The following is an 11,978-nucleotide window of genomic DNA, read 5'->3' as shown; positions in this document are numbered from 1 at the left end:
GTTGTCTAAATAACTGAAAGAAGCGTGCATGCATTCTTGCTCTTCCCGAGACACATACAAAAAAACGCGGACGCATCAGTTTTATACAGACAAAAGTAATTTACAGGCTGCCGCCACTTCTGTGACAGGTAGGTACTGCTAAATGTAGTGTAATAAGCTATCAGAACAAACAAATTAACCTCCTTTGCTCCAGCGTGCTTTCTTTTGTCAGTGACAAATAACGACAAAGCATAAACATTTTGAAAAAATACTGCACATGTATGAGACCAGCTTTGTTAAACCTCGGCTGAAGCCCTACTAATAGCCCTCTAAAGTAAACTTAAAGTCTTCCAGTTTTGGAAATCACTCGGTACTCCACACCATGCCGGTGCGGAGCCTAGTGTCCTGAAACACACTTTGTTCAGGATAGTTCCAGCGCTTTACATTAACTCCTCATTTATTCATTCGCAAAATGAAAGGCCTCGGGAGTGCCTGTGCAGCAATGAGCTCTGGAGTCCCCATTTGTATTTTTACTTCTGTAGCAAGTTCCCACGTACAAAAAAACTTTTTTGATTGTCCACCTAAAAAAAAAAGAAGCTTTCCCTCTTCAAGAGGCTCGGGTATCCTGCTGGCACCACGAGGAGTGCTGATTGGTACAGGCGCGGGGAAGTTCGAAACCTTATCAAATGCTTCCTCAAGCACGCTGAGAGGGAGAAGACTGAAAAAAAAGTAAACTCCCGCACAACAACTTTGGGTTCTTGTTGTGCTTGCTTGGATGCAGGAATGAGTGAGTAACCGCATCCTTCTGTGATAAACATTAAGCCCCTCGCCGGAGCCGCTATATAGCAGCCGAAATATACTCCACGCTTTCTGCGCCTTGATACTATCTCGCAAGACGCTTTCGTCGCCTCAAGAGAATCATATGGCCAGATACCACGCCTTGGTACTAAATCACAGTAGAACGCCTACGAGGTGCCTGGTCTCCTGCTATCATCTCGTGTTGCTGGGCGCGGAACCTATCTTGCGCAGTACACAGTGCAGTGAACATCGCTCCTTTTCATTCTCTGTAGTTTTGTAAAATGATCGACGCAGTCACGCGAGGTCTTGCCTTATATAGCGCATGCCTGCCCACGTTGCTCAGTGAAACCCTTGGACATCGCGACGGGTGTCTACCACAACGAAGCCTGCGTCTGCTGTGCCTTGGAGATTGAACGGGACGCAGGAACCGTACGTTATTTCATTTTACATCCTCAGACTTATGGCCACAGTACTAAAAGGAAGAAATTGTTGAAAATTGCCGTCTTTCAGTAATGTGTGCGTGTGGTCTAGTTTTTAATCTATTCTTGACAGCAAAGTGCGCAGGAAACTACACGGACAAAGTGAATAGACGCAGACAAGCGTTAACTTCCAGTTGGAAGTTGCTGTTGTTGGCTTTACAAAAGATGGTACGTACCCACGTTGGGGAATCGGCCAAGAATAATCGGAAGTAGTTGTTGTTGTTGTAGCCTACGACAGAATGGCACATACCCACTCTGGGGGATCGGCCAAGAATCGGGTGGTAAATGTTGGTATTCACCTGTACGTAGTAAAGGCAAAAGGAAAGCACACGGGAGAGGAACACCGGGGGAGTCTACCACAAGAAGGGCACGGAGAGGATGAAAAAAGAAAAGAAACAAAGCTAAAAGCAAATAATAATAATAATTATAATTAATAATAATCATCATTAATATATATATATATATATATATATATATATATATATATATATATATATATATATATATATATATATATATATATATATATATATATATATATACGAGGGGGTACCCAAAAGAAACCGGACTAAATTTTTTGGTCGGCAAAGCTTCTGTGGTACCGCGTTTTGCCACTAGGAGCGCATAGAACGAACATTCCAGAGTCAGTAAGCCGAGTGCCATCGTTGAAGGAGGTCAGACTAGTTTAGGCAGATTTTTAGAGTGACGACTGTTTTGTGTGAATGTCGTTTTTGCAATGACTGATTTTCGTGAACAGCGTGCGCCGGTGAAATTGTGATTTTTGCTCGGAAAAAGTTGAATGGAAACTCTTGAAATATTAAGAAAGACGTACAAGGACGATGCTATGGGGACAACTCAAGTGTTCCTGAAACGAATCCTGAATCAAAGCAACAATCATGCCAATGGAAAACTTCAAATTCACCTCGCCTCAAGAAAGCTCGTCAGGTGAAACCAAACCTCAAATTAATGCTGATTTGTTTTTTCGACGTGAGAGGAGTCGTCCATTGAGAATTTGTTCCGCAGGGTGAGACAGTTAGCCAGGCTTTCTACTTGGATGTTTTGAAAAGATTGGGCAACAGTGTGCGGTGGAAGCGGCCAGATTCGTGGCGGTCGGGTGACTGGTTTTTCAATCATGGCAATGCCCCTGCTCACACAGCCCTGTCTCTACGACAATTTTGGACCAAAAATGGCATGACCCCTATTCCTCAACCCTCATACTCTCCCGACCTTGCCCCGTGCTACTTTCTTTGTTTCCTAGAATGAAAAATAGGTGAATGGAAAGCGTTTCGCTGATGTTGCTGAAGTGAAGAAAAAAACGACGGAGGCACTGTCAAGCATCACAAAAGATGAATTTAAACAATGTTTTGAAAAATGAAATGAAAGATTCGACAAGCGTATCATTGCAAGTGGGGAATACTTTGAAGGAGATTGAAGGTCTGTGCTTAAAATGTGAACAAATAAGTTCAAACAAAAATAAGCCCGGTTTCTTTTGGGTACCCCCTCGTATATAAAAGAGTATCGGAAGTTAGCGCTTGTGTGTGTCTTTTCTCGTCTTTGTCTCCGCCGACATCTGCTGCGCTTTGTTGTTAAGAGTCTTCCGATAACTCTGGCTTGCTTCAACTTGGTCTAATGCCTAATTTGCGTTGGTTGGCATTGGGTGCACTTCCTTGTTCTTAAATTGTCAGTATTATACACATTTTGATTCACACTACGAGGGGACTGCTAGAATGTTGCCGAGAATCGCCTCATAAGAGTTTATAAGATGTCTATGCCCATGAATAACACGAAGTGAAGTATAGCGCAGAATGCTGCTAAGATGTGACGGCCCCGAAGTTCCCCTGTTTCTTGTGCGATTGCATGCTTGAGCCTTTGTACTAGCTCCTGCACAGGGTCGTCCAACAGATATTCCACATATACATAGAAGAAGCGCGGAACTGTGTGTTTCCCTCTACAATATTTCGACTACACTAACCATGAAATTGATTGGTTCGGAATTTGAAGGATGAGCGAAAACGTTCTCGAAGTTTTGTTCCAAAGCAAAGTCGGCAGTTTACAGTTGAGTGTTGAAATTTCCTTGCGTGTTGTCCTGTTTTATAACCGCTTGTGCTTTCGTCTTTTCAAAATGAGATGCGGCTTCTAAAGCACGACCACTGCTTCTGATCACGCAGAACATCCCCGCATATCTTGACCATGGCGTCCAAGTCTTCAGCACTCTTCTTGGTGTGCTGTGCTGTCACGTTGGGCCATGTTCTTGCCACCAGCGTCAAAAGCTGCGGTGGGCCTCTCGTTCCGCCAGAAAAGCTGATTGACATATCCTACAGCTTCAACAACCGAACCATCTTCTGGGAGGATGACGTTCAATTTCGGCTGAGTCTCACGCGCACAGGAAGCACCAGTGAAGACTGGTAAGTAAATTTGATTTGTAACGATTTTCGAGTTTGATCGCAGCATAGAGAATACAGCGATTGAAATGCACCGTGAAGAGAGTGTATTAACAAAAACGATACCCTTCTTTCAAGACATCCGTCAAGTAAGCACACAATATTGTAACGCGGCGGCCAGCCGAAGAATGAGACGTGGTGAACCATGGCTATGAGATGATTTAATGGCCGCTGGCCTAGCGCGGGCGCTCCGTCCCGCGCCACTGCCAGCTTCGTCTTCGTCACACTACCCGGGGCCTCCGAGCGATCGTCCCGATCGGTGACGAACAGACGGCGAAATGGCGATGGTCTTGAGTGAAGGATCGAACAATATGTAGAAGATGGTGCAGTGCTGGCCGCCACGATGAGAAAGATGAGAGAATGAGTTCCGGTCCACGAAGCATCCGGGCCGGAGGGTGCCAGGAGCTGACGGCCGTGGTCCGTGGACGCACCGGACGGCAGGGGCAGGGGGGCGGTGTCTTCACGTGTGGGTCTTGGGTCTTGGGTCGGTCGGGTCTCGGGTCGGTGGGGTCTCGGTTCGGTGGGGTCTCGGTTCGGGGGGGTCTCGGTTCGGTGGGGTCTTGGGTCGTCGTGTATTGTGGTCCGGGCGGGGGACGGGGCTGGGGTGAGCGGCGAGGTCGGTTCAGGTCCGGCGGGCTGGGGCACAGCCGGGCGGCGCGGACCAGGCACTCACGGCCGACGTCCATGGCAGGCGCAGGACACCGAAGCTCCGGGACCAGGATGGCGATGAAAGGACCCCAGCACCTCACACCAAATGTAACGCGGCGGCCAGCCGAAGAATGAGACGTGGTGAACCATGGCTATGAGATGATTTAATGGCCGCTGGCCTAGCGCGGGTTGTTGTTGTTCACCTCCTCCGTCCCGCGCCACTGCCAGCTTCGTCTTCGTCACAATATATATCAAATGTGCACAGTTTCAGCTTGCTCCGTTGTTATGTAGATATTCTATGTAGATGTATTCTATGTTATGTAGATATTAAAATAATTGAATATGTAGCGTAAAATTATGTGAAAAAGCTGCAATCATTGCACATGTGCTTTCTAAACCTTATAAGAACGCCTTGTACCAATGAACGGTATAGCAAATAGAAACATAAGCGCACGAAATGAGTGCGCTTGCGGGCTAGTACATTCTCCAAATACAGGAGCCTAAATCTACGCCCGTCCATCCTACGATCTACCATCTACAATCTTGCTTGAAGCAGCTTCGTGGAAATCTTGAGCGGCACGCCACCCAAATGACATTTGTCAAAAACAAGTGGCGCAGTTTTTTGGTATTTTGCTTCGCATGGTTCACCACAATTTAAAAGCCTCAGGTGGTCAAAATATCCTGACGCCTTCAGCTGTGGCTCTTTTTTAGTCCTCACTCTGCTTCGGGCTGTTAAACAGCACTTACCGCACCATACCGCAAAGTGCAGTGAATAATAAAGTAGGGATAGCAAATGCTTATTACTCAGAGAACATCAGGGCAGAAAGTATCGTGTATTTATCGTTAAAACTAGCTCCGCCAAATGTGACAGAGCACGATTGCATCACGAGCCGAACACAACCCCCAGTAAAGCTTGAGTAAAATAGACGAGAGCTATTGAAATGAACTGATAAAAAATCTGCGATTACTGGGGACCATTTCAATTCACCACTCGCAGTCGACGTTGGTCTGTCGTGTAAACAAAACATTTCACCCTTAAAGGGTCTCGGAAAATGGTGTTGTGTGAGGTTGGCTATAATAAGCTTGCAGAGTATAGGCCACTGAGTGGTCATGCCACGTAGAAGACCTCTATAGGAAGCCGATTATTAACAATATTTTTTTTAAAATTTCGTGCTTCTATGCCTCGGTGCGACCAGCGGTGCCGGTATTTCGCCTCAATCCGCGCGCAACGCGTTATGTAGCGCTCTTTACGTCAGCAGCCGGCGGTGGCACCGATTGGGTGGGGCCGGCGAAGGAACGCCGACATTTCAGCCGACATTCTGTACTGCTTGTTCGCCTTCATACCAAGCCATTGGGTAGAGGAATGTAAAAAACGAATCATTTTTGAACATCACTGGCTCATGTCGAGTTGCTGGTAGAAGTGATAACTTCGACACAAGCAAAGTTTTTCCCACAGCCGCTTTGCTGCTGCTGCCCAATGCGGCTCGACTGTTGTCTGCTAGCCCCGCTACTTAAGGCGTCGTGGAAATCGAGCATGTATCGAGCATAGAAATCGAGCACGTAGGTTCACAATAAAGCTGTGAAGAATGTAACGTCTTAATTACTAGCGCTGACCAGGGTCCCAAGCACACCCAGCTGCGGCGTTCGATGTGAAATCGGCTAGGCTTAGCGACGACTAGGGCAGCCTGCTGGGAGCGGTGTCATTTCCGGAAGCTTGGCTCGCTCGCTGATTTGTTCAGCCGTTTGCGACTCGCAGTCGCAAGGCTGGAAAATTGAGCAGCGAGCGGCTGGCCTGCGATTGTCGCGTTTAGACCAGTGCGATCTTTTGCGATTGTCGCTTTTCGACCAAAACGGTCGCGCGAGCTCTGCGACTCGCAAGTGTGAACGGGCCTTAACACGCGGCGCCTTGGCTGCGGCGATAGCTTAGTGTTTTTTTTTAGTGATCTCGGTCAGCGGCCATTAAAGACCTACTCGCGCAGCTGCAAGTTCGGCTCTCAGTCATGGATATTGACTCAGTTTCTTTTTCTCCTTTTCATGGTTTGACCTCTAATTCAGCTGAAGGTCAAATTTACATGGTCCGCGATTGAAGCCCGGGGTCCCGTAGTGAAAGTTTCGCTTCGAAAAATCTGTAACTTCAGTTTTTCTGTACCTGCGCTTGACAAATTGAAAATTGAAATGCTGCATACTGAATGTCCTGCTGTACAGTGTTCGGCGCTGCACTATCTTTTCTTCTTTTAGGTACCAAGCCGACAACTTCTCGCTGCCCATGCGCGGAGGCACGTACATGGACGCCCCTATCCACTTCGCCCCGGGCAAATGGTCCGCGAGCCAGATCCCGCTCGAACGGCAGCTATTCCTCCCCATCGTGCTTGTGGACGTCGAGAAGCAGGCGAGCGAACAGCCCGCGTACCAACTATCCGTGGAAGACCTTGAGCACTGGGAGGAACTGCATGGCCGGATACCAAACGGCGCACTGGTCATCGTAAGGACCGGTCGCTCTAAGGTGAGCTGACACAGGAAAAAAGGCGGTATATTCAATGGCTCTTCACACCCCGACGTCTGATAGAATCGGTGGCGCTTACAACCGTAGCGTAGCGTCCACTCTGCCTACGGCGACCAAAGTTCACACTAATATGCACTGAACACGCAAGAATTCAAGTTGTATAGAGTTCTTTTCGGAGTAAACAACCTCTGTAAGTAGATATTTTCAAGCGGTGCAAATGCGAAACCCTCGACACGCAGAGCGAGAGTCATAGAACGCTTGGCTACCGATCGGAACCCAACCGATGCCTTTTCCAAATAGCCCCGCCGCGGTGGCTCAGTAGTTACGGCGCTCGGCTGCTGACCCGAAAGACGCGGGTTCGATCCCGGCCGCGGCGGCTGAATTTCTAGAGCCCCGTGTGCTGTGCGATGTCAGTGCACGTTAAAGAACCCCATGTGGTCGAAATTTCTGCAGCCCTTCACTACGGCGTCTCTCATAGCCTCAGTCGCTTTGGGACATTAAACCCCAATAAACCAAAACCTTTTCCAAACCGGAAGGAGATCTATCTAACAGTGTTGCAGCTTCTAAAGGTTATCTTCAACATCTGAAGCAAATCTCATTGAACATAGTAATTCAATATACCATGTGCTACAGGAAAGAATAAGTGGTTCTCAAAAATAGTCTTTGAGGTAAAAAATTTCGCATAGCATCAGCAGTGTTGGCGGACACCAGAAAACCAGTGAATCGTTTTAAGTACGAAGCTGGTTAACTAATTATTATTTAGTTTTTAACGGTAGAGTTAGCCGCCTAGTTGAAATTAGAGATTTGGAGCCGGTCGTTAGTAATAGCCATATCAGTTTATAGAATTTAGAAAACAGGATTACTCTTTCCGCTGCAGTCCGACAAAATTAGGTTTTTTGGCTAGTTACATGCAGTGGAAAGGATGCTTTGCCTGCATGTATGTCTTTCGAAAGCGCATATTTTTGGCACGATATAGCCAAATTTTGTCTAGCTACAGCGCAAAGAGTAATAGCGATTTCTAAATTCTAAAGACTGACATGGGAATTACTAACGACCGACTACAAATCTCTTATCGAAACTAGGCGCCTAACTCTGTAGTTAAAAAGATAAGCATTAAAAATTAGGTAACCCTCTTGCTATACTTAAAACGATTCACTGGTTTTCTGGCGTAAGTACTCTGCCGCGAAAGCGCCATTTTTACCCCTAAAAGACAATTTTTGAAAATTACCTAAAGTCTTCTTTTAAACGCTTGGAATTTGAGCGCTGCGCCTGTAGCCATCACGTATATTGTAAGATGCTCACGAAAAATAAAAAAGAGTAAATTGCGCTATTTAACTTCTCCAAACAACACATAAACTCTGACGGACGCCGTAGTCATACACGTGGATTTTTATATGCCGCCAGGGCACTTTAACATGCCCTGAAAGGCGCAGCACACGGGTGCCTTTTGCGGTTTCACCTTGATCGAAACGTAGCCGTCACGGGGTCACACGGAGCGCATGCAAATATCTCTCAATATTTTGAATGGATTATGACCTGAAACAATGTCAGCCGAGCGGATCAAAAAGAAATGAGCAGTGTTACACAATCAGAATGCTGCAGACCATTGAAGGGATGCCATGCTGTTGCTCTCTGTGGTCTAAGCTGTTCATCACATCACATGTATTATCAGTGAATCTTGGTCACAAGTTGGCTAGAACGATGAGAGGTACCCGAACTTATTTCATGAAAGAAAACCCTCTGGCGGGGAGGTTTTTAAGCGTATTTGCAGTCTTGTACAGAATTGCTGTCCACTTTCTTCCATTGCTTTGCACATCATTTTAATGCCCACCACTCAGTTATCCCGAGAATTATTTTCTCATTAATAAAGTATATCAACGCGAAATAGTTCATTCTTGGCACTAATGAAAACTTATGTTGCGGAAAAGTTAGATACCAGTTGGCTAAAGACGATTGCTTGAATGAATGTTTTCTTTCATGTTCAGTCCTCGGTACAGACACCTTGGCGCATTGGTTTCCATCTTTCAAACGAGTGCACAACCACACAGACCACGGTTATGTGTGCGCATGATTTGCATTTCCGTACTGTTTGTGTTGGGTGCATTCCTCAAGATGAAAAATCAACCAGCGAAATTGTTAGTTTCATGTCGGTTTTCCGCTACGTCAGGTACGTTTGTGCTGCTTCTTGTTTCTGGATAGGTCTTCTGAATGTCAGCTGTGTGATAATTCGCCTTAGGAGTATAAGTACCGCACACTTCAACGTAAGCACGACGTGCAACAGACATGCGTAATCGGATATGTAGCCGGATATATATACCGGATATATAGCCTGTATTGGATACATAAAGTGGGCTCGCCGGTCGTAATGGTTCAAAAATAAGCCAGCAGCAAAGTGATGAGCTATTTAAATTTCCTTTCTTTCAAATGTTCACTTTCAGCAACAAAAAAAATTTACTTCTCATTCATGGGGTCCCTTTGTCCTGCGGTCCCGAAAGCCGTTTGAAATCGCTGCCAACGGCGGTAAGCACAGAAGTTTGTGATGGTTAATAAATGCGACCAGAACGTTGATACGGTGTACTAAAAACATGCAGCATTCCCTTAATATATGTGGGATTTCGTAAGGTGGCAGAAAACATCCAAAATGCTTTGTCTTTTTACTAAATCTTGGAGGCCATTTCGCCTCTCGCCAAGATCTAATGCACTGAGCTGTCCTCCTGTTTGTCGACTTCGTTTGGTGCGACACGCTTCTTTATTTCTCCAAACCTTCTCCTGTGACGCAACTGTGGCCCAACCGCGAGGCGTACTTGGGCATCGATGAGCACGGATGGAGGCATTTCCCGACTTTCTCGACTGAGGCCGCGCAGTTCCTCGTCGAGCAACGCAGCATATACGGCGTCGGATTGGACTCACCATCTGTGGACCAGTTCAGAGCTTCGTCCACGCACAGAACCTTGGCCGCTCACAACGTGTACAAGCTCGAGAACCTGGCAGATTTGTCACGGGTGCCCGCCTACGGGGCTAAGGCTGTCGTGCTGCCCATCAAGGTCTGTCAGGCCAGCGGGGCACCGGCACGTGTTGTGGCTATTCTGCCATGAGCCGCTGTTGGCAAGCTTGCGATGTCGTCCGTTTTCAGATAACAACGAAATCCATTCGAGATTGCGGTAGTTGTAGTCGTCCTTTTTTTGTGCAACGAACACAGAGGGTTAATGTAAGCAGTCAATGCTGGAAAGTTAAAATGTCACTACAGCGAGACCTAAAGAAATAGAAATGTTAAAAGTTTGCTTTGGTCGGAGTTTAGCAAAAAGACGTAATCCATAAGACATAGAGATACGTGACCTGTATCTGATGTTGATTTCGAGGCGGGGTTTGAACGAAGCCTAGTGCGTGAGTATTTTGTACGCCTGGAAATTTGAAAAGCTGCGCAGAACCGCAGTGGTCATGTGATTGAAAGAAGGTAAAACATTTGGGGCAAGCCAACTCTTTTTTTGTGAACATCTTAAGGGCGGTTGCAGTACCAATAAAAAAAAGTATTAAAGTACCTGTTGTCGAGCACCTACACCCATGTCAATAAACATCAAAGGTCATGAATTCACACTCTGTGGTCTCAACTGGTTTCGTATCTTAGGAGTACTTGTGAATTGCAGGCTTCCACTGCGAGCTTTTACTGTTCCTTAAATCTTTACAGTGAATGACAGCTCAGGAGAGGTGAGGGACTAAACTACTACATTTGAATCAGTGTGGAAGCAGGGATTTGTGCTACGTAGAAGAGGACGATGAGCGAGCAGTGCTGCGGGATAGAGCGCTCACGCTTCTCGGACATTCAATCGGCAAGAAACGATTTTGCGCGTGACGGGACCAGCGGATTAATGCCACGTAGAAGATGAGAGGGCAGTGCCGCAGGGCGTATTCGACAACTTCAGCTTGTACAACCATGAGGTTTTTGAAGTCTGCTTATGGAATATGCAGAGTGAAGAGTCTCACAGGGGCTCACCTAAAAGGGCTAACAAACCCAATAGAGTACGTAAAATTGTATATCTAGACGGTAGTTTTCAGCTTAAAACCCAAAATTAATTGGCCAACCTTGTGACCAATTCATAAGAAAAGAAGGAAGAAAATATTAGTCAGAAAGCTTCCTAAACGAGTTACAAGCCATTAAGTATTCCGATTTGCGACATCAAAGAAATTGAACACAGCCAAAGATAATTACGGCTGAAAACTGTTAAAAAAAATAAAATTGCACGGAAGAAAGCGGACTCGAACTGCCGTACTGCTCAAAAGGCGGCTGTAATACACTACTCAACAGCGCCAATGTTCAGCCGTCGTTTTGAATGATTATAATTAGCTACGATGTGTCTGGCACACGCCGGTTGGTGACGCTGCCTTCGTTGGCCGCACCGGCTGCATTTAACAAGTAGGCTGCCGCGGAACGGAGCGCTTGCGCTTCTCAGACAAACAATCGGTAAGAGAAAATTTTGATAGGCTCATAACCTCCGGATTAGTGCTTTCGCAATAATATCGTACGCACCTGAGCTACGAAGAAAACACTGAAGACAGAAGTGCGGCAAAGGACTCACCCCTTTCATTGGGCTCAACACAGAAAGGGGCCGCGAAACCAACTGTTTGCTGCCCAACGCAATCTCCACCGTTTGCTACGGCGGTCCCGGAAATCGACCCCGGCAGCCTGAGGTCGAGAATGTTCCCGCCATGCGCATTACCGGATGTTCACCCGCGTCCTGTGGTGATGATCAGAGCCGGACACCGTGGTTTCCTTAGCAGAAGTGACTGTAGGAGTGACTCTGCGCGTTCCTGATTCGCTTTAACTTCTACGTTTGCGATCTGCCCTTCGGCGCAACAAGCACTGCTTTAAGTCTTGCTGCTTGGAAGATACTCGCGTAACGTGCTCTACTGCCTTCCTTTCGTATACGCGCCGGCGGTGACCCGAGAGCTAAAGACACCGCCTGGTTCGGACGCACGTTCTTTATAGTTCATTTGTACTTGCTGACCCTTAACTGGCGCAGCTAGGCCTGCCTTGCGTCGTTCCCGATTTCGAGGCGCCCTACCGGGCATGCTAAAGACCAGGACTTTGCCGGCACCAACAGCAGTGACCCACTTCAGGGAAGGCAATTTCGT

The 11,978-nt window shown here is 46.8% G+C and overlaps 1 protein-coding gene across 1 annotated transcript; it reads left to right on the top strand.

Moving 5' to 3' along the window:
• The first annotated feature begins 3,432 nt into the window (after window positions 1–3,432).
• LOC149371068 (uncharacterized) lies at window positions 3,433–10,306 on the top strand. Its single transcript, XM_089584614.1, has 3 exons — window positions 3,433–3,661; window positions 6,584–6,846; window positions 9,627–10,306. Exons 1-3 carry the CDS (start codon window positions 3,447–3,449, stop codon window positions 9,941–9,943), a joined length of 795 nt encoding a protein of 264 aa, XP_089440740.1. The 5' UTR covers window positions 3,433–3,446; the 3' UTR covers window positions 9,944–10,306.
• Window positions 10,307–11,978: the final 1,672 nt, after the last annotated feature.

This window comes from Amblyomma mixtum, chromosome 1 (genome assembly GCF_055824585.1).
Source record: "Amblyomma mixtum isolate Tamu chromosome 1, ASM5582458v1, whole genome shotgun sequence".
In the NCBI taxonomy this organism is placed as follows: domain Eukaryota; kingdom Metazoa; phylum Arthropoda; class Arachnida; order Ixodida; family Ixodidae; genus Amblyomma; species Amblyomma mixtum.
Note: the sequence above shows the minus strand (reverse complement) of the source record. Positions and strands in the feature narration are given on the sequence as shown.